The 22,431-nt window shown below is 38.9% G+C and overlaps 3 protein-coding genes across 3 annotated transcripts; 2 read left to right on the top strand and 1 right to left on the bottom strand.

Annotated features, from left to right (window-relative positions):
- The first annotated feature begins 1,076 nt into the window (after nucleotides 1-1,076).
- glb1 (galactosidase, beta 1) lies at nucleotides 1,077-9,475 on the top strand. The gene is made up of 16 exons (XM_084078674.1): nucleotides 1,077-1,202; nucleotides 1,725-1,894; nucleotides 2,845-2,995; nucleotides 3,191-3,251; nucleotides 3,353-3,447; nucleotides 3,788-3,968; nucleotides 4,617-4,675; nucleotides 4,764-4,885; nucleotides 5,508-5,548; nucleotides 5,687-5,799; nucleotides 6,540-6,614; nucleotides 6,795-6,884; nucleotides 7,060-7,173; nucleotides 7,409-7,540; nucleotides 7,902-8,141; nucleotides 8,740-9,475. The coding sequence occupies exons 1-16, from the start codon at nucleotides 1,131-1,133 to the stop codon at nucleotides 8,989-8,991; spliced, it is 1,968 nt and encodes a 655-aa protein (XP_083934800.1). The 5' UTR covers nucleotides 1,077-1,130; the 3' UTR covers nucleotides 8,992-9,475.
- Nucleotides 9,476-10,435: 960 nt separating this feature from the next.
- On the top strand, nucleotides 10,436-13,991 carry LOC311056727 (claudin domain-containing protein 1-like). Its single transcript, XM_084073534.1, has 5 exons — nucleotides 10,436-10,488; nucleotides 10,765-11,449; nucleotides 11,804-11,911; nucleotides 12,470-12,607; nucleotides 12,766-13,991. Exons 2-5 carry the CDS (start codon nucleotides 11,167-11,169, stop codon nucleotides 12,984-12,986), a joined length of 750 nt encoding a protein of 249 aa, XP_083929660.1. The 5' UTR covers nucleotides 10,436-10,488; nucleotides 10,765-11,166; the 3' UTR covers nucleotides 12,987-13,991.
- Nucleotides 13,992-16,551: 2,560 nt separating this feature from the next.
- LOC311060636 (N-acyl-aromatic-L-amino acid amidohydrolase (carboxylate-forming) B-like) lies at nucleotides 16,552-21,612 on the bottom strand. The gene is made up of 7 exons (XM_084078880.1): nucleotides 21,395-21,612; nucleotides 18,722-18,948; nucleotides 18,254-18,446; nucleotides 17,910-18,003; nucleotides 17,601-17,708; nucleotides 17,390-17,502; nucleotides 16,552-17,021 (listed from the first exon to the last, which is right to left on the bottom strand). The coding sequence occupies exons 2-7, from the start codon at nucleotides 18,946-18,948 to the stop codon at nucleotides 16,824-16,826; spliced, it is 933 nt and encodes a 310-aa protein (XP_083935006.1). The 5' UTR covers nucleotides 21,395-21,612; the 3' UTR covers nucleotides 16,552-16,823.
- Nucleotides 21,613-22,431: the final 819 nt, after the last annotated feature.

The raw sequence follows: 22,431 nt of genomic DNA, 5'->3' as shown, positions 1-22,431 counted from the left end.
GCGCGTTGACTGCGAGTATGAGCGCGTGCACCCCCCCCCCCCTCATACTCGCGCGCGGCGCCCCCCCCACCAATGAGTGGATATCCGAGTTAGACAGCTAGTAGCTACTGTAATGGTTATGGTACTGTAAATCCGGGCACCCACCACTACTGATTTTGAAAAAATAAAAAATAAAAAAATAAAAAATAAATATATATATATATTTTTTTTTTGGGACCAGCACCCAGTGGGTGCTCCTCATTTCAGGTGGGTGCTTCAGCCCCGAAGCACCCACGGTATCGGCGCCCTTGGCTACCCCGGCTTCTATACCCAATGCAAATGTTACCTCTATGCATTACCAAGGGAAATTGAAAGAGACTTTTCTAAATGTATGTGGCATAATGCATTGTAAAAAAAAACTAGACTGAGTATGAAGACATTTTGACCCAGGAGTCAGTGCCGTTTTTCAGTCTTGGTACGATAGAGGATAGAGTTATAGGAGACCTGTTTAATGTCAATGCTGTTCTCATGTCGATTGTAATGGTTAAGAACTCATTTGGAGTTCCTCGAAAATACTTTTTTGCATAACTTCAGGCTTGCCACTTTATCAATACGGAAGTTTCCTCAAGACAAGCCTGAAGCCTCTTCACTGAACTATTAACCACATATTGTTATGATAAGTTACAATGCACACAATTTAGATGATGTGGTGGGGAGGTCAGGGGACTTTCAATCAAACTGAGTACGTTAATGTTGGGCAGAATGCATTCAATCTTCTCACTCCACTTGTCTTAGCTACAGTAATTGAAAATAGCCGATCTACAAGCTCACAACACAAGATCTTGAAATAAATGTGGAAGATCTTTTTAAACATTTTAACAACGTTATTTAATTATTTTACATGTGGAAGGCAACTTTATAGAAAAAGCAGCCCAACGTTGCTTATAATAAGCAGACATGGCAACCCTGGTCATACACGTTTTGTCAAAGGTTTTGTCACATGATTACTTCCGCAACACGTGATTTTTATATTTTCAAACATCCTGGTAGCTGGTACAAGTAGACCGCAGATCCACCCAGTGAGAGAGTAGAGCAAACAGTGACTGTCTGGATGTACAGAGACATTATAAAATAATCAGTGACAGTACGTGATGCCCAGGATGACAAAGCAAGAAATGTATCTATTACTCGCTGGGACAGCGCTGCTGTTCCTTGGAAACTCAGTAAGTAAATGTTTTTTTAAATACCTTTCATACTCATCATCATCCCTTATTGACACTATTGCTGCTAGAGCCTAGTCTTACCTAATGTAATGCAACAAGGTACAATCAATCATCATCTCTGTAGACTAGCATTTCATCTTGTAGTGTGTTTTGAATTCGAGCTGACAATTTATCTGAACGTTTGTTAGACTTCCATTTAAAGGTTGGCAGGCATATCCGATGGCAACAATTCTCGTTGTTAATGCATCAGGTGATGCTTTTGTCATAAAAAGTGTAACCTTTATAAACCTTTACAAAATTGTTATAACCATATTGTTTTTTTATGCTGTTCTGGTCTAGCCCTAGAATGGCTGCGATATTACATACATTTCATGTGTGTGTATTTGGAATACATGAAATGTACGTAATATCACATACATAGCTAGGGCAAATAGACCAAGATTGGGTCAACATAGACCGAATGTTACACAAGGCTCTCTAAACACTGTTAAATTGTGCTTTGACTTCTCTGTTGGCCATCAGCTTGGAGCAGACCGTTCATTTAGTGTGGACTACGAGAAAGACTGCTTTCGGAAAGATGGAGAAGAGTTTCGCTACATATCTGGAAGCATCCATTACAACAGGATCCTTAGAGCCTATTGGAAAGATCGGCTGCTCAAGACGTATATGGCTGGACTTAATGCCATTCAAGTGTATGTTTACCTCATATTAGCTAACTTAATGAATACTTATTATTCTATCAGATACTGAATAGAGTTGTGTTCAATATTCATTGATATCATATGTGCAAACTTGTCCCAGTACTTTTCTCAGTGAAGGGACTTATGATATTACCATGTTATTCCAGCCACTTTAATGCTACACTTGATGCAAGGATATAGACTATGTTGTTAATTTAGAACAATGCATATACAGGTGTGCCTTCACTTTACAACTAACAAAGAAAACGGTGAGGGGGGTGCTCAACAAGCGAAGCAAAATACAAATGAAAAAACTGCTTGTAAAAGCTTCTGTCAAGGCATTCAGATTCAGTCAGGATGTTGAGTCACACACTTGACTTGAGTACAGTATGTATGTATGTAAAATAGAAGATTATTGTCTTATATCACGGGAGAAGTAGACATGAAACACAAAAATGGTTAAGTATAGTTCTCTGTCCAAGTAGAGACTAGACCATAATTGAGATGGAGGAACCTTACGTCATAGTCACAAGCGGTACTCATCATAACAATAATTGTCAGGTGGTACTGGTCAACAAGGGCCATCTTGAGTCTACAAAATTCAGATTATCAGAACATATTATAAGACAAAGGTTGGCTGACACCCTCAAGTCACATGCTAGTGAGACAGTCTAGTACACGTGATTGGAATGCCTTACCTAACAGTGAATAAAACAATTATCCCACACTTCCAATGGTGGACTAATCTGTGGAAAGAAAAGCTGGAGCACTGCTCTGACTTTTCTTTCAACAAAAGAGTCCACTACTGGAAGTTTTTGGCTCATTCATTAGAGCATATTATATCTTATCTTTTATCAAAGTTGCCAAATACGTTAAGAATTTCAATGACATTCCTTAAGCAGAGATTCAACTAAACAAAGTGAAGTTTCTTAATCCACATTTGCTTGTTGTTCTCCATGAAGGTACATTCCCTGGAACTACCATGAACCTTCTCCAGGCCAGTATAATTTCAGTGGCGACAGGGATGTGGAGTACTTTCTTCAACTGGCTCAAGACATTGGTTTACTGGTCATACTTAGACCTGGCCCCTACATATGTGGAGAGTGGGACATGGTAAGAGATGGAGTCTTAATGTACATTCTTAAGGGAATTAAGTGTGTACGGTACATATTAAAGTGTTGAGGCTATGCCTCAACTGCAAACATCACCGTCTGTTTTTTTCAACTGTGGAGAATTTTACAACTAGTAATTTGCTGATATAAAAAAAGTTTTACACATGCTGTGTGTATGGATGTTGTTGTCTTTTAGGGTGGCCTACCTGCCTGGCTACTTAGCAAGAAAGACATTGTGCTGCGGTCATCAGACCCAGGTATGTAATGGATGAGTGTGAAATCATAAACAGCAAGGTATGCAAAATATGGCTTTGTGTGTGCTGTCATGTTTTTACAAATGTCTTGTCATGCTGTACAGATTACATTGCTGCAGTTGATAAGTGGATGGGGAAGATACTGCCCATGATTAAGCCTTTTCTCTATCAGAATGGTGGGCCTATCATCACCGTACAGGTATCATCGCTGTACCCTTTTCTTCTTATCACTAACTGGGCCATTGTGGTACCTTAAAGGAGCACATCACCCATTTTCAACCCCATCTTCATATAATTGGTCCTCACTTATGAAAAACCTGTCCCTGGTACGCAGGTTTCTGAACTGTCCACAGCCATCCTCTGAGACACAGACCGAATAGAGAGAAATGAGCATTAGTGAGGACCAATTACATGAAGATAGGTTGAAAATGGGTGAAGTGGTCCTTCAATTTGTTATTCATACACTGCCGTACAACAAAGTATCAGGCTTAATACAAAACAACCCCTCTCTCACCATGTTTCTGCCTCTGATACTTAAGGTGGAGAATGAATATGGCAGCTACTTTGCTTGTGACTACAATTACATGCGCCACCTAGCCAGGCTGTTCCGCTCTCACCTGGGGAAGGAGGTGGTGCTGTTCACTACAGATGGGGCTGGGCTTAGCTACCTCAAATGTGGTGCCATTCAAGGTCTCTATGCTACCGTTGATTTTGGTCCAGGTAAGTCTGAGTTGCAGATTTATTTTTTTCCCTTTCTTTAAAAAACAAACAAACAGATAATTTCAGGTATTTAATTGTAGCATTTAGCCCGATAACCCCCCCCCCCCACTTCTACTTGATTCATTATAATATGCAGTAAAGATTACACTTCTGCACTTAACCATTAAGTCTCTACTTTGTCGTTCGACAAATGGGGAAAATACAAAATAGCTTATGTCCAACATTGTGAGCTTGCTTTGTAGATCTGCTATTTTTGCTATTTGACAATGTATGACAACTTTTGACAATATAATGCCCAAAATAGAGATGCCAGGTTGACATTTGTTTTGTCATGCAGAGCAGTAGAATCTTGTATGTCATGGAGAGTTGTCTTCATTGTTAGGGGTGGAACATTTGACTAAATAATCCTCTGGCATGGCTGGATTGCAAAGGAAGCAAAAAGGAGAGTAAAGATGTGAAAAGTGAAACATGGAACACATTATATTGGCTTCAAGGTTTTGTGAGATGACTGTGTTCAACGTCTTGGTTGGTGTACCATGGTGACTTATTGCCTCACTCCATTATTAGTCAGAATGAGGGCATATGCAAGTTTTTGTTTGCATTGTTAGTCTTTGTGTGCATTGAGTCTATGTCTTTTGTGCATACAAGGGGGAAACGTTACTGCTGCATTTGAGCCACAGAGACACGTTGAACCTCATGGGCCTTTGGTAAGCAACACATATTGTCTTCGCTTGTGTTGACACAATTACTACATCTTCAGTCAGACCTTGACAATTTTGCGTCCTTGTATTACAGGTCAACTCTGAATTCTACACTGGTTGGCTAGATCACTGGGGCGAACACCATTCTGTGGTATCCTCCGCCATAGTGGCAAAGTCTCTCAATGAGATCCTGGCTCTAGGTGCAAATGTTAACATGTGAGTGGTTAACACAAGTCTCTAAGAGTGACACACTACTGTTAAATGCTGTTAAATGCAAAGCTGAGAGAGGCCAGGATAGGGGTATAAGTAATATCATACCTCTTCCTGGTACCAGTTAGGAGCCTGGCCGCTGTATTTTGGACCATTTGTGGGCAGGTTATGAATGACAGTGTTTAGGGAATTGCAGTAATCCAAACGGGATGATATGAGGGCATGGGTGACTACTTCAAGGTCTTGGACAGTGAGAAATGGCTTGATTTTGGCAATGGAGCGAAGTTGGAAACATTGCTTTTCAAAGGTTTTTGACATGGGGCTTCACAAAGGGTGTACAGGTTGCCAAGATTGTTCAAATTTGTTTTTTAAATACCCAAAAAATGTGAGATATTTAAGTATGTAGGGCACAATGTTTAAGTTATACAACATCTGCTTCCCTACCAACTGTTTAATGGAAAGGGAAACTAAATACTGTAGATGTAACTGTGTGTAAACATCACTTGGTGGAGAGAATGATCGTGATACAAAAGCTTCATCTCTTGTATCTGTGCTCTGTAAGTAATGGACATTTCTGCTCTCTATTATTTTTTAATGATATGCTAATCATATAATAATCTACCCTCAGGTACATGTTCATTGGAGGAACAAACTTTGCATACTGGAATGGTAAGTGCCATTTCACAACTTGGTTTCAGAAGATGACATTTCCGTTTGTATTTGAGAAAGTCATTTTTGGCAGTCGTATACCTATCATCATTACCAAGGCAGTATTTTCACTGTCTAATTGTTTGTTGTTATTCTAAGGTGCCAATACGGCATATGCCCCTCAGCCTACCAGCTATGACTATGATGCCCCTCTTACAGAAGCTGGAGACCTCACAGAGAAGTACTTTGCCATTCGAGATGTGATCAAAATGGTATGCAAAGTGATGTCAGTTTACGTAATTGACCTACAGCTGCAAAAAAGATTTGAATTAACTAGAAAAAGCTCCCAGTAGAGAACACACCTCTGCAAAAGAAGCAGCTTTTGCAGAAAATGTTGCTGTAGCACACCACCTTTTAGGAAAACATACATTTTCATAACATTTCATCATGGTTTAAAATAGAAAGCTGTATATTAGAGTATTGTATTTATTTATTTTAAGTGAAAATTGTAGACCCATGTAATTATCATTCAAAAAAGCAGACGTGGGCATGACCCAGGGCATCGACCGGCAAGTCGGTGGCACTGAGCCAAGTCCGATGACTCCAATTCCTGGTGTTACATGAATCCATTCTGAGGTTTTGCTCAGTTTTGTGATGAGCCATGCCCACAGCCTCGCCCCATTTTGGCCAATCAATGTGAGAAGTTAATCAGTTCTTCCTTGCCCCATGACCAACCTTTACTGAAGCTTTTATAGTGTTACATTACGTTCTGGATATGCTCCTTTGTGTGATAGGCCATACCCCCTTTTTGTAAACTTTTCCAAATGAAAAGTTAATCAGTTCATCCTTGACCTACAACCAACCTGTCCACATATTTTGTACAAATCTGTTCATACCCCTTTTGAGATATACTGCTACTAATGGGAAAAAACATTGGCAGATGTAATAATTATTGTTGAGCTGACATACAGTATGTGTAACCTGGAAGAACTATTTTATCTTACTTCAACAGTATAAGAAGATACCAGAGGGACCCCCGCCTCCTACTTCTCCAAAGTATGCATACGGAGTTGTTAAAATGAAGAAGGTTGGTGTTTATTTGAAGTTATTCCTCCCTAATGTCCCCTAAGTTGAGAAATTAAACTTTGAACTTTGGTACCCTCAAATATTATATTGTAATTCACCTCTTGGAAAGGGGAAGGTATGACATGATATAAAGACATACAGTTGTATAATGAAATACATAAATTACCATTTGCCATCGCAGCTCCAGACATTAACAGATGCCATAGAAATATTGTCCTTTTCCGGACCTGTTACGAACATGTACCCTCTGACCTTCACTGAATTGAGCCAGGTAACCCTCTGCTGTGATTTTTGTATTAGATTATGAAATTCTAACTACATTTGTCAGATTTGTAAGTGTTAGTAATATCATGGTATTATTAAATAGGATATGTTTTATACTGTTATTCATTATCATATAGGTTTATAGTTTATATATTATGATATATTTTCCCTCTCCCTTGCAGGCCTTTGGGTTTATGCTCTACAGGACCAAGCTACCTGTTAACTGCAGTAAACCAACTCCTCTGTCTTCTCCACTGAATGGTGTCCATGATAGGGCATACGTGTCCGTGGATGGGGTGAGTCTTCTGCTATCCAAACGTTCTGTGATTTGTTAGAATATATACACACAGATTTAGTGTTTATGCACTACAGCTCTGTCACAGTTATTAATGTACTTCCCTAATGGTTAAAATACATTTTCTAAGGGTTATGCACTATGTTGGGTGGTGCTGGCCAACAGTAAAATTATTTTAGGGATGAATCACACATGTTTCATCGTGAGACTTATGACTCTTCTCTTTTGTTCCAAAGGTGGCAATGGGGATACTTGAAAGAAACAAAGTGTTAAGTATCAATGTGACCGGTAAAGCTGGAAGTCAGGTTGACATACTAGTGGAGAATATGGGCCGAATCAACTATGGGAAGCAAATCAATGACTTCAAGGTTCTTTTCATTGTATATTTCTAAGGCTACCATACATAATGTACACAGTTGTCTGTATAAAAACCTGAGGCACTAACATCTTATGTTTTAACAATGTTTTATTTTTTAATTTATTTTCTTTGTTTCTTTATTGTGAAGTAAACAAAACGTTAAGGTTTAAGGTGCTTTATTGTCACGTACAATACAGCTGTTAGCAATATTTTAGACAGGCAGTTCAGGCAGTATTGTACTCCACATGTTTTTTTTGTAACTATACTATATATGAGACCCATTTATACTATGTATTCAATTGTGACAATTTTAGACATTTACAGTTACTAAGATATTTGTTCTTGTGACACTATCCTGCTTTGCCTCACAGGGCTTAGTGTCCAACCTGACACTTGGGCCTGATGTGCTCACTAGCTGGACCATGTACAGTCTCAGTATTGATGAGGCCGTCAGCGAGGGGCTCCTTGGGGAAACTGAGCCCTCAACAAGAGATGCACCTCAGCCTTCCAACCTGTCTCTTCCAACCTTCTACGGGGGCAGCTTCATCATTCCCGACGGCATTCCAGACCTGCCCCAGGACACCTATATCAAGTTCCCATCCTGGAGGAAGGCATGTGTCTCATTATAAAATATGTTGTAATACTTAAACTCTAGAAGAATACTACCATATTACTGTACATGAATCATTTGCTGAGGCAAACAAATGAGCCGCACTAGCCTACAGCAGGGCTCGGGTTTTATTTGTATAAATTGTGTTCAGCGCTCAGGTAGGCTAATGTTCACATTGTGTGTGGTGTTCTTGTGTTCATCCAGTTGTCTTTACTTAAGCTCAGGAACTTAATGTAGATATAGTAGATATACTGTATAATGTAGATCACATGGATTTAGGTCTGCCATAGCTGGGAAACAGAACTTTGGCACAGCTTGAAATGCTAATATTGGCTTAACATTGCAGGCAGGCAGTGAATTATTGTACTCTATTGTACTGGCTATATGTCAAAGTGTCCCTGAGCAAACACTCTAACAGCTCCCCCTGAGCGCTCATAACCATCTGAGCAGCCATCACCTGGGTGAAGATGAAACTGAATTTCCCCCACGGTGCTTTTTTGTGGTTAGGTCCATTTCACCAAAACAAAGCAATATCCCCAGTATGAGTGGTACTTAATCTGTCTTTAGTGACTTTTCTTTTCCTTTTTTCCTTTTTCCAGGGACAGGTTTGGATCAATGGCTTCAACTTGGGACGTTACTGGCCCAGCCGAGGCCCTCAGGTGACTCTTTATGTCCCTGCCAGCATCCTCAGTACAGCTGCACCCAACAATGTGACAGTCCTTGAGCTGGAAGGGGTCCTCTGTACAACAGGACCATGCATGGTGGAGTTCACCAGCACTCCTATTCTGAATGCCACTGTAGTCAGTGACTACAAACAGAGGGAGGTTTTTGATAAAGGTGATTTATTGTGATAACCCGATTTCATACAATATTCTCTGTAATCACTTAAAAATAATCATGGGTGGCTCTACTTAAGTGATTAGGGGTGAACTGTATGATTTTTTTTTATTATTCAAAGCCTTAGTTGTATTGTGTGTTGTTTTGTTTAAAGGCATTGACATTTCAAGCTGTGCTGAAATCTCAATGTGAACAGGCTGTAAGCCAAAGAATATATTTTTGTCTCTAAATTTCAGCAGGAAAATGTGTTGTTTGATAAAGTATATTTTATTTTTGTATAATATTACAATTTTGCTTGTATTCTGTTTGTGAAGTGCTAATATATTGCCATGAATTTGTTTACACTTGACTACTTTGATCGTGGTCTTTTTTTTAAATTAAAATATGTAAATATTTGTTTTTAATGCCATACAATTGTAATTAAAATGCTGATTTGATAAATCCTGTACTGTAGGGACTAATTTCACAAGCCCTTCAATTAAATGGTTATTCACTGAATCTTTCTCCTGTGTCTGCACTGTACATGTAATATGTACCTCTGTGTTTACGTATACAAAATCTACAAAAAGGGTTATGTTGGAAGTGTGTTGAGTTGAGAAATGCAGGGCTAGAACCATGTGTAACCTTTATCAGTGGATTATACACAACCAGAAATGTCCTCTGATACATTTGTATGGAATGTGATAGTTTCCTTAATACATTGTAAAGCTTTAAATGTGTTTTGGCCTGAAATCTAAAAAGACACTCATTCCATCACCAAAGTTAATCAATGTGCTTTGATCAGGGGTCTAGAAATTGGCTTTAATTACTCCCATCTTCAATGACAGTGACTACAGGTCCATTAGCATTCTCCCTGTTCTAGTTTATGTCTCCATTTCATTCCATCTCAATGGATATGGAAAGTATGGTTTTCATTTCAAATTATCCATTGGGATCCAGTCTAGAGCCTGCCTTCTGTACTATCCAGTAATTTGCGTGCGCGCGCCCACATGTATGCACACATTTCCATCTGCTCTAGACCCAGACCGGCTCAGCAACCTGCAAAGCATCTTGATTTCATTCTAGGTCAGGGGTGTCAAACTCATTTTAGGTTAGGGGCCAGACTGGGTAAAATGCAAGTTCATGTGGACCAGACCTCTGAACATACACGCCTAGACACTAAGCCCATTTCAAGACAATTACCCCATGTACCCCTTTGAATACCTGGCAAATACTGTATGTATTATAATTACTATTTTTCCTATTCATTTTATATATTTACTTTTTTTTGTTTACTATGATGTTTTATACCCTTTTCTTTCTTTTTTCAATGAATTTCACGACCAATGCACCAAGTCGAATTCCTCAAGTGAACATAAAGTTGAATATGGTATATGGAGCAGTTCACACACTGTATCAGTAGGTGGCGTTAATACACCTGAAGTATTTTGCCAACCCCTATGATGGTTGGCTTTAACAAAGAAGAAGAAGGAAGGAGGAGCTGTTGGGAGGAGGAAGCTTGAAGCAAAGAGGTAAATAAAACCAAATGCATAGATACATGTTATGTAGCTACGATAACAATGGTTGAATACAACTTACACTGTGTTAAGATTAACGGTTCAGTTAATTGTTTGATAGCCTCGCTTATGCTTCAGGTTTGACGTTAGTACTATCATGAAATATTTGAGCAAGGTAGCATTAGCCAGATACTGAAAGATGCTACACACGTAGCCGTCTAGTGACGTTACCCGTGATATATAATATATTATGCTGACCTCTATTTTCTGTTGTTTTGTCATTTAATGCAGGTTTGTGTGAAGTGGAGCAACCTTGTGAAACGTTACACAAGGTTACACACACAGACAGTGGATGTGGTGCAGTGAAATGCAATGCAAAGCTGGGGATATGATTATGATATAGTAATTGATATCTTAATCAATTAATCAATCAGTATGACCAGTTACTGTCTGCTGGTGCTTGGTGGCTGACCTTTGAACTGCTCTTTTTTTTTTTTTTTTTTTTTTTTTTTTTTTAACACAAGACAGCCTTAACCTCCTCACACAAAAGTACCTCACTTTTCTCTGAAGACCATCATCTCCACATTTATTTATTTTTTAATTAATATTTTTATTAGGGAATACCAAATACATTGGGACATCTCCCCATCATTTTAGTCTTCAAGTCAAGCAGCATCTTGTCATATAGGCATCATGGTGGATAACAGATACGCCACAGCTCTGGTCATTGGCTCAGTGCTCAGCCTCCTCGCCACAGTGTATCTGTCGGTTGCCGTGGGAACACAACACTGGTACCAGTACCGCAGTCTGCCAGTCTCCAGCAACGCCTCCGAGCTCCGAGAGGAGTTCATCAATGGAGACTTTGATGAGAAGGCCTACAGTGACACCATGTTCCGTCTCAATGGCACCCTGGGACTGTGGTGGAGGTGTGTACTTGTCCCGGCCCCAGGTCAGGGACACTGGTACAAACAGCCCGGTAAGAATCCATGTCATTGTGATATCACTAAAGGTTTATAAAAAAATACACAAGATGATAGGATTTGTGATGAATTCATACTGAAATAATCTGAAAAAGCATCTGTGTCATTTTAGCGTTGGCTATTCAAAAATAGCAGATATACAAGCTCAGCGCGTCATTTCGTGCCCCACTGCGAGCGTGTACATCTGCTAATTTTGTTGTTTGAAACATTTTGAATAATTTTGAATTACGAAAAAGTTTGAGAACCACTGATTTAGAAGGCATTTGTAGAAATGGCCTCAGGTCTTAATTTAATGTCAGTTTGATGGTGTTTGCCCAGTTGCATTTAAGCTCTCCCTCTTGCTGTCCCAGATCCTAAGATGGTGACCCAGTGTGTGAGCTTCACCCTGCCCCAGCAGTTTGTTTCTAAGTACAAGGATCCTGGCAACCATAACAGTGGAGAGGATCTACTGAGGACATGTGAGTTCCCCAACCCATATTTACAGTTTTTTACGAACCTTTGTTTAACCACTTAAACCCCACTTAAATATGGTTGAGTGGAGTCCCTCAGGGCTCTATACTGATGTCTTTTCTGTTATTGTGGAGAAAGCTTTTGCTGAAAATAGGCGATCGACAAGCTCACAATTCTCTTGTTTGATCTCCTTCCCACTTGCCCCCCTACCCCTCTTCTTCTCTCTCTCCCCACTCTTCTTTCTACGGAATTTAACGTTGCGATGGGAATGATGTACAAAAACAAATTTCACCCACTTTTTTACCTTGACAATAAACCTGATTCTGATTCTGATTCTGATTCTGACAACGCGACGCAGCGCGTCGTGTTGTGAGCTTGTCGATCGGCTATTTTCAGCAAACGCTTTCCCCACAATGCGGATGCTGGGCTGGGGTTTAAGTGGTTAATTTAGTACTTTTGAATATTGTCAATGTAAATTACGATAATATTAATAGCTGTATTACATTTGACTGCCCGAATAATGTATTATTCTTTCACCGTTCATTGGCTTATGTTTCTTTGTGCAGACTTGTGGAGGTGTCAGTTCCTCCTGCCCCTGGTGTCTCTTGCCTTGGTTTTCCTGAGTTGCCTTATTGGGGTGTGTGCCTGCCTGTGCCGCAGCATCACCCCCACCCTAGGTGTAGGAGTGCTACATCTCCTGGCAGGTAAGAGAAAGGAACACTTATTTTTGTTCTACTTTATAGTAAACAATGTTTCTCACCCACCTATTACCTTTATGCCCCAACTAGCCAAACGTATGGTTTACACAAATTTGTGAGTTTTAACTGACTTTCAGCATTCTCCTTTACCCGTGCTTCTCCAGGCCTGTGCACTCTGGGTACTGTTTGCTGTTTCCTGGCAGGAATGGACCTGCTCCACCGGAACTCTGCACTGCCTGATGGGGTGGATGGGTCACTTGGCTGGTCTCTCTACTTGGCCCTGATCACATCCCCGATGCAGATGATGGCAGCTGCTTTGTTCCTATGGGCTGCCCGCAGCCACCGCAAGAATTACACCCGCATGACTGCATACAGGGTTGCGTAAAATGCAACATATTGAGCCTGAACAAGATTCAAGTAAATGAACTACTCTTCAGAAGACTGTTTAGTGAGGTTATTGCTCAGCAGACTTCTACAGGTTGGACTAAATTTTTACACCTCTACCAAACCACAAAAGAATACAAGGTTGATCTTCTGGAACTACAGGCCACGTTAGTGCTGTTGAATGGGGAAGTCACACACGTATAACTTCTCATTTATTTTCTGTTATGATATTTCACCCAGATTTCACAGCACCTATAACCTTCATTAAACTTGAATAACATTTATTTTGAGAATAACATTTATTATGACCTTTTCTCACAACATTCAGTTGCGCTGGTTCCATTGTTTTTATGCTGGTTTGTAAAGCTTATGACTGCATTTTTCTGTTGCCATCTAGTCTCACCATATTGTCCTTATTTGTGAATAGTTTAAACTTTAAAGATGTCATGAAATGGCTTTATTTTTGACTCTTTTACCAAGCTTAGCTCAGAAACTGAGGCATGTTTTGGCTTAACCAATCACAGTCTCATCCTGATGCGACTTTTAGGGACTTTTGACATAAGAATACACATAAATGGATTTTATTTTTGTGTGGGGAAAACATTTTTCATTTCATTAGGTCTTTTAAATAACAATGAAAGTTTATTATTGCCACCAATTTTAAGTCAGCAGGGTTATTTGAGATAAATAACCCTGGCTTGCTCCATTAATGCATGATGATATTAGACCGGCCTATTTTCATAGGTTATGTGCATTTTCTTTGGTCTTTATGTGTATTGCAGAGGCTTTTTTGTTATTATCTGTGGTAATTTTCACTTTTTATATATGGCATGTTTTGGCTGAATGTCATTCATTGAAATGTAACCACTCCTTTGCTGTTTTCATCCACATTTGTAGATGTTTATTTCAATGTAAAACATAATTTGTTGAATTTATACCACTCCAGAAAACCTGTGTTCTTTAAGATCACATGTAAAATATAATGGCCTACATGTTTCAGCCCCAACTTGTGTCAACTTGTTGTAACTTAGACTTAAACCAAATTACTTTTAAGTAACTCTGAATCTTATAGAAAAGTGATATTCACTCCAAACCAGATAGCACAACTTTATTTTTCTACCAGTGGCAGTGCTCTATGGCTCTTTAATAATGGCTGCTCCATTGGCCTGCTGTTGATTAAAGCATGACACTGATGTAAGCTTTAAAATAGCTGTTATTAATTCAGTTAATTATCTTGATAATTGTTAACTGTGCCATAATCTACTGCCAGGATATGTAGATACATTTTCAATCACCGTCTTTCACATTCATTGAACAAAAACATGTACATACTTATGAATAGTTCCACACCACCTTAATGTCATGCACACTTCAGGATTTGAAAAATTGCTGGCATTCATATTTTAATACTAATCCTTTTCCAAGTAAAACTCGAGAATTTTTAGGTGTAGTCCATAGTAGCTGAGGATGCGTGCACCCCAACTACGTGCAGACTTGGTACCGTAACCACAGCTCCCGTAGTCCATGGCAAAAATGCTAAAACTGTAAATTTGGGGAAAGGGAAACATCACCTGTGTCAATTCCTGCTTATGCCAATGGCCCATGTGCAACTTCAGATCGATTGGTCATACCACTAAGGAGAAAAATGGATAAGGATAGACAGAGTTTTATTCATCTTATAGTAAGATAGATTATAGGGTGATGTTTGTTGCTTGTAAAAGTGAAGTTTGAAAACTGTCAGCCTTTTTGCACTTGGCCTGCCTCTTTACAGCTGCAGAGATTAAAATTAAACATTTGCATACACAAATGTCCATAAACATGTTGGGTACAGTCAAATCCAGCATCTACATATCTGGAACAGTTTAGACTGAGTAAGGCCACTTAGGGGTTTGTTTGTTGACCTTTAGCTGAAGGTCTCATCTAATCTGATAGTTTGGAACTGCCCTACACTGCCACAAGAGAACATTTATTAAAAAAATGGCCTGACCCCCATTTTTATATATATATATATACTGTATATATAGCAGCGGTTATTATGAGAGATTATTCACTTCTGCAGCTGCTATTAGAGTCTGTCTGGGGAAACTGTTTACATTGTCAAGCAGGCAGCAGCTTCTTAGCATTTCTTCTGCCTTCTCTGTCCATCTGTTTATACTTGACAAATATTACCTCACATTCAGAATGAATCGCTGTGACCTTTTAGGTACCCAAGTGGTGTGGAAGGTGCAGTAAGTTCATAGTTCAAGCCTCAAGTTTATTTCAAATTACAAAATAAGTCAACAGCAGGAACAAAATGTACTGTATACCCACAAGTGTTAATTAACCACCATACTTTGGTGTTGTACAATGGTGTTATGCAGAGAAAATAGATTATCTACAAGCTCACGTGTGACATGGTTGTGACCTTGCAGATTGCTAAAATCTGAAAAAAATAACTTCAGTTGCTCAACCAATATATTGGCTGCACTGTTTAAACTACTCTAACACTGACAGTGTGTGGTAGGGGTGTGCCGATATATCGTCCCGCGATATATATCGCGATACGTTTTCGCGACGATATGTATCGTTTTGGGAAAAAAAAATATCGTTTTTTTTTTTTTTTTTTTTTACAATCATAATAATCAGGCATGCAAACGGCCCCGAAGTGAAAAGAGTGACAACATGTTTTTTTTTTCGGGTCAGGTGTCATACTATTTGGATTCAAAACGGCTATTGTAGCTGAAAAGCTACAAGTTTGCATGTCTGAATAATGCAAAAACAGAATTATTTGTTTGCATTTTCTTTTTTTCTCCTCCATATATTTTCATAATAAAAAAAGTGCGTATCGTATCGTATCGTATCGAAATCGTATCGAAGTTGTGAGCCAAATATCGTATCGTATCGTTTCGTGAAATTAGTATCGGCACACCCCTATGTGGCAGTGAAATATGACATTAACAGTATTTAAGTCTGTAAACAATTATGTTATTGAACTGTGTAATGTGTTAGCAGACCTGTCAAATACATTTATTTTGTCATGTAAGTTCCCTATTTTTAATATATACTTAATTTATACCACATTTAAAATTGTATGGCCAAATAACCTATGCATTTGGCTTTTAATGGTACAAATTGTATAATGTCATGTGACCTTGGTAGGAAATAATTACAATGATTTAAGATATTGCAAAAGCAGCATTTTCCGGCAGTGTTTTAGCTCATATTGGCTGTCATATTATATATTTTCCTGCTCCAGAATACATGTTTAGTTGCTGTTGTATATTATTAGATGCCTAATGTTTATTCACTTAGTGGCTGTTGAAAATGTTTATGTATCCTAAGGCACACTGTTCATATTGTTTCTCTATTAATAAATGTGACTTTTGCATTTATTTTTCTGTCTTGGAAAAGCCTGAAGTGTCAGTCAGATTCAAGGTAAGCTACAGTATATGTACTTCGATACAGTCAATCTCACCTGTATTTACCACCTTGACAACTGCACCATCATTGTCCAATCTACTGGAATGTATTCACATTTTTGCTGATAAAGATCCAAGTTGGATCAAAACACTTGTCATTAAAGTGTGGAGACTTGTGCCATTTTGCTTTAATTTCCATGTAGCCAGTCAGTCAACCATGCATGTGCATATCAGAATAAAAGTACACCACACCAGAATTAATTAAAATGTATTTACTATAAATTATAGTTGTAATTATTCCATAAATATTACCTAATAACCCATTAGTATAGTTCTGTTTAATAGTATAAAATGTATCTAAAATATATATATATATTATTATTGAAGTTCATTGTTTCAATATAAACTTTCTCTCATGGTTCTTCACGCTTCTACTCCAATCAATCCTTCTTCACACTTATGGCTGGTATGGTTAAAGTTTTCTTTTTAGCAAGATGGAATGCAATTTTCTTCTCATAGTATGCACACTCATTCACAAAGAAGGGATAGAGTGGTTCATCCCCCTCATACGGAAGTGTCTCTCCAGAGAATGACAGAAAGGTGGGGTCACCAGGACGCAGAAGGCTGAAATCTCTATCCTATAGAAGCAAAGTGACAAGGTAAGATAAAGTGTGCAGGTGAATTGCAGATAACAAATCTCACAAATAAACAAATGACACATTCACAGATAAAAATGACAAAAAACGGTTTCTTATTATTTTGACTTTGTTTTAGGTCAGTGCCGAGAGACAGAAAAGCAAGGGCAGAGAGAGGAGAGACATGAGACAAGATGGGAGTCGGATTCAAACCCAGGTTTTCGTGTTCACAAGGAGTGGTCCGTACACTAACTGGCTGAAACACCAGGTGCCCCCTGTTACAATGTTTAACAGTCTTAAGTGTACCAAGTGTATGCATCTCACCTTGTAGTTCAAATATGATAGACAATATTGAAATGTGCTTGTTGTACCTGTAGACTGGGGTGTATGGCACCAGTCATTTCATGTGTCTCCGGGTCTCTTGGGTAGTCTATGCTCTTCACGAAAATGTACGCTTCCACTTCACCGCCTTCAAAGGTGCTGCCTATGGAATTATGGGAAAGATATTAAATGACTAGAATGGACTACATTTCTGGGGCTAAACATGTTCATCTTGATAGCGACTGGGAGTTGTTACTTTACCTGAGTTGAAACTCTGAATCCAAATTAATATCTGATCAACTGCCTCTTTCATTAAGTTAAAGATATCTGCTCTGACCACTCCATTGGGTTGTGGTCCTATCTCTATTGCTGTGGAGAAGAGGAGATACAATTCTTATACCAATGTTTGTCACAAATTCAGAGGTGGTACACACACACACACACACACACACACACGCACGCACGCACGCACGCACACACACACATGCACACACGCACACACGCACACACGCACACACAACATAAACATGCACACACTGTATAAATACAGACTCACACACAAGCACTTACAGAGGCCATGTTTGCCCAGTGAATCTTGAGAATAAGCCTCAGAAGAGGGCAATTCCATAACGATCAACCTCACGGGTGCAGAGGTTATCTTGCACTGAAAACACCACAAGGAACGTATTTACCCCCAACATGATGTATTAATGTTACATATTTAAATAGTGTATTAAAGCCATTTTATAAGGAAACACAGCTTTTGTTTAAGCTATATTGTGCATGCACATATAATGGAATTATTTGATTGAGAACGTGAGTGATCAGCTCCAGGTTTAAAGAATTCCATAGTTCCGAAGGGCACGCCCTAGCTGACCTCTAAGATGAAATGCTGGAAACCACAAAGTTCTCACCTGGATGTATTTAAAGATATGCAGGAAGACCCAGTCAAAGTGATAGCCAATGAGGGTCAGGCCCATATTGGATGTGGTGTTGTGGAGATCACAAACCAGATCCATGGCTTCTTGGCTGCCTTTGGGACCAAGCTGAATATTCAGTTCCTGGGCTCGACTAACCTCATAAGGGGTGGCATCTGTTATAGGTGCACTGGTGGACAAAAGATATGTTATTGTTTACTTGGTTAAAATACATTATTTAATACAGAACTAACAGTTCTCAAAGGGGTTCTTAATGAGTTAGTTAACCCTAGACCCAAAATACATTTTTTTATTTACTGCTCGGCACAATCGAGCTACTGTTATTAATTAAATCTCTCAAATACTGAGCTCAAAGCCTACTTTTTGGCAGGGGTTCTCAGCAAACCTTTATTCCAGTTGGCAACATTAAATCACATTTTATGGTTTAAGCCCTTTTCTGTTCACCTGAGTATGGCGTCTGTAAAACAACGGTTGATGTCTGTTTCTGTGTATCTTCTGCAAGTTTCCACAGCCCGTGGGTTTGACATGACTGTGGTTATAGAGACTGATCCAACTTGATCTACCTGCTGTCTCTGCATTTCTCTCACTAGGCACACACCGGACATCTCATTTCCATGTGTGCCACCACAAATGGCAATGCGAGACAATGCAGGGAGGGACACATGCTCCATCTGTGGGCAAGAAAAAATTTAAAACTGCCAGATTAGTTTATAATTTCCTCCTTCTATGTTCTAAAATTTTAAATTCAAATTAACATTCACTATTAGAATATTTGCAAAACACAGAGAGAGAAAGAAAGAGACAAAGAGCCTTTTCAGAAATGCCTTAGATTTCATGAAGGCTAGACTCAATATGATGAAGCAATCAACAAGTATAGGTTTTATTTATTGAGATCATAAATGGTGGGGTAGAATTCAAGGAGGGAGATACATTGTTCAGCACTTCAGCTGTAATAGTAGCCTACTGTCTTGTCATTGGTATGTGGCAGGGTTACTCAGCTGTAATTGTATATAGCCTACATCGTCATTGGTATGTGGCAGGGTTGCTCAGCTGTAATTGTATATAGCCTACTGTCTTGTCATTAATATGTGTCAGGGTTACACAGCTGTAATGGTAGCCTTCTGAAATGGAACTAAACTCATTAAATGGAACTAAATTCGGTCAGGAGGATTACCTGTCTTTACATCTCATTATACAGCTAGTTTACACATTGGAGACGACTCCAACCCATTGGTCTTCATCATTGCATTATGTATAATTGTCCTATCAGTTTAGCCTATAGAATTAACACCTTCTTTCATACTGTACCTGCATGTTAACCACTCACAATTGTATTTATATAGTATACCTGCCCTGCCTGACCTCTCTTTTGCTGCCATTCTAACATGTTGCTGCTACAGTTATTCAGTGTCTTATTTCAACTTGTACCAACGCCTCAGTGAGTCAATGATTTCTCAGTTTGAAAGCCTGATCTGGGAAAGATGGGCTTTAACTTCAATGATCTTGGCCATGTTTATCAAGAGCCATTCAGAGGGCAAAGGCCATTCTGGCTGACAGTCAACACCCTCTTCATGTGGAGTCTTGCCATCAGGGAGGCGGTATATGTTTCCTAGGAGGACTAAATCAAACAGATATCCGAGATCACTTGTTCCCCAAGTTCTTGGGATTTTGGCTAATGGCGACCATGCAGACATACCTTGGTCATTTGTTCTCATGTTTTTGTTACTTAATACTTACAATACAGGCTTGTTTTTCTTGACTACAATGTTAAAAATGTAATTTACATAGTATGTTATTTAGGCAGATGCCTAGGTTAATTGTTTACCTGGTATCCTTTATAGTTTCAATGTACAGATTATTTTTTGATAGTATGTTGTTTAGACTGAAGCAAGGTTCTTAGTTTACCTGTGTTTACTGAGGCATTACATTGTCTCTCTGCATTTGATGTATGTGCTTACCTTGCTTATTGTAAGTTGCTCTGGATAAGAGCGTCCGCTAAATACCTAAATTGTAAATTGTAATAATTCTTCATAGAATAAACACTGTTTTGGTGAGAGCCGACAACATTTATGTAGCATGGGAGACTTTTCTAAACACCTGCTATAGTCACTGAATCTGGGAAAAATAAATATGTGACAGGCTCCATGCCTATAATTTTTAGGCAATCAACAGTACAGAGATTACGTGATCAGTATGTGATTGATGACACACTGAAAATGATAAACATCTTATTGATTCATGAATCTGTCATGTCAACATGACAAACAGATTCACTTCTTCACATCATGCACATGTTTCAAACATTGAACATTGAACATTGTCAAATGGCCAGGACCACACATCAGCATAAAAAGCTGTCCTTTCAGTCCAGGTCAATTACCTTTGACCTCCCACTTCCACTCTCTGCTATAGTCTGCAAAACATCTGGTTTCATTATGTCAAAATGGCAGTGGGGGAAGAAGTACTCAAATGTTTTACTTACGTAACAGTAGTACACTGCAGAAATAGTCTGTTACAATATTTCCTAGAGTAAAAGTAAAAAAGTAATGGAATCAAAATGTACTTAAAGTATCTTCCATTTCATGTTTTCAAAATGTATAAAATCATTTGAAAATAGCCGAAGTCTAAATAGGGTTGAAGTGGTTAATGTTAATGTATATTTTGTAATAATATTTAAAATCTACAAAGTAACTAGTAACTAAAGTTGTCCAATAATTGTAGTGGAGTAAAAGCACTATATTTGCCTCTGAGGTGTAGTGGAGCAGAAGTAAAAGTATTGAACATTGGAACATTGGAAAAAAATCCACCACTGCAAAACAGCACATAGCCTAGTCCTGGGATGTTCTGAGGGGAAAAGGTAGGCTGCGTAGTGTTTTTAAGAAGTGTTTTTCATCTCAGAGTCATGACCACATTGAAATGGCACTAAAAGAAAAAGTACAGCAGCAGCACATGAGAGGATGCTTTCCAAGATATTGCATGGACTAGAGCAGCTAGATTTGCAATGGTAGAGAACACAGCAGAGCAGAACACAGGGACAATTGAATTCCCTACCTTCTACAGAATCTGGTAAAGTTCAAGAAAATACATTTAAGGCTAGATGTCAGGGAGTTGTCTTACCTTTTGAGTCAATAGTTGTTCCTTGATCAGCTTTCACTGAATGTATAGCGTACAAAACATTCAGCAACCTTTGAACTTAGAATGAACTCCTTTTAAAATAACCATGCATTAAAATGTAGAGTTTCACAATGTGTATACACAGTTAATCAGGCACTCCACCGATTACTTTGAAGCCAGAAGCACTGAAACATACAAACACACACAACCAGCTTGGTGTTTGACATTGTAAAGTGAAACCAGAAGTCATAGACCACACCCACACACTGACTCTTAAATTCCGGTGTCTGTCATTTATTTATTTTTTGCTCTGATCTTTTATGGTACAGTACCTCCCCCATTTGCATGTTTAGAGTACTTCTTCCAGCTGTATCAGCAAAGGAAATGCTGAGTCACTCCACGGACATGGGAGAGAGTGAGAAAAATAAAAGTAATACAAGTAAAATAGTTAGAAAGGCTTAGAAAAATAACAAGAAAAAAGGTGCAATAAATTGAGAAAGACTAAGTTAAAAGACTCTTTACTGTAGATTCTACACTATTTTGCCTGCCAATTTCATTTTCTTCAGCATAATATGTTTTTTATCAGTGGCCACATTATAAATCTAATCGCACACATGGCTCAATCAGACAAACGACAAACACTGTTTCTTCCCTGTTACCAATAATATTGGTAACAGGGAAGAAACAGTGTTTGACATATGTCAAAAGTGTGAGATGACAGAGACTGAGTGAGGGCATTTCAAGCAGAATACTCCCTTTGGGATTATTAGATGATGTCTGAATAATTCATGGGAAAATTGTTCTAAAAACATCTCTATGCAGGTAGCAGTTTCTTGTGACCTTTTTAGCATGGGGCACAGACACTGTTTAGGAGAGGCTTCCGTTGTGACATTTCAGTTGACCGAAACAGGTGGCTTGTGGGTAATTAGGCCATGCTGAGAGGTAACAGACTTTTTGGTATTTGTCTGTGAGACAAATCCATGAGGGTGGGCTACATTACTGGCCTCACTTAAGCACCGGTTGGCACCTGGCCTGCTGAA

This window comes from Gymnoscopelus microlampas (genome assembly GCF_963454915.1).
Source record: "Gymnoscopelus microlampas genome assembly, chromosome: 2".
In the NCBI taxonomy this organism is placed as follows: domain Eukaryota; kingdom Metazoa; phylum Chordata; class Actinopteri; order Myctophiformes; family Myctophidae; genus Gymnoscopelus; species Gymnoscopelus microlampas.
The sequence above is the reverse complement of the archived record's forward strand: the minus strand, read 5'-3'. Positions and strand labels throughout refer to the sequence as shown.

Coding starts and splice junctions, on each gene's coding strand:
- LOC311060636 (XM_084078880.1), bottom strand. CDS start 18,948: ATGGAGCATGTGTCCCTCCCTGCATTGTCTCGCATTGCCATTTGTGGT. Junction 18,447..18,721: donor TTTACAGACGCCATACTCAG/GTGAACAGAAAA, acceptor TTTGTCCACCAG/TGCACCTATAACAGATGCCA. Junction 18,004..18,253: donor ATATCTTTAAATACATCCAG/GTGAGAACTTTG, acceptor TGGTGTTTTCAG/TGCAAGATAACCTCTGCACC.
- glb1 (XM_084078674.1), top strand. CDS start 1,131: ATGCCCAGGATGACAAAGCAAGAAATGTATCTATTACTCGCTGGGACA. Junction 3,252..3,352: donor GCTGCGGTCATCAGACCCAG/GTATGTAATGGA, acceptor CATGCTGTACAG/ATTACATTGCTGCAGTTGAT. Junction 7,174..7,408: donor CATACGTGTCCGTGGATGGG/GTGAGTCTTCTG, acceptor TTTGTTCCAAAG/GTGGCAATGGGGATACTTGA.
- LOC311056727 (XM_084073534.1), top strand. CDS start 11,167: ATGGTGGATAACAGATACGCCACAGCTCTGGTCATTGGCTCAGTGCTC. Junction 11,450..11,803: donor ACACTGGTACAAACAGCCCG/GTAAGAATCCAT, acceptor TTGCTGTCCCAG/ATCCTAAGATGGTGACCCAG. Junction 12,608..12,765: donor AGTGCTACATCTCCTGGCAG/GTAAGAGAAAGG, acceptor GTGCTTCTCCAG/GCCTGTGCACTCTGGGTACT.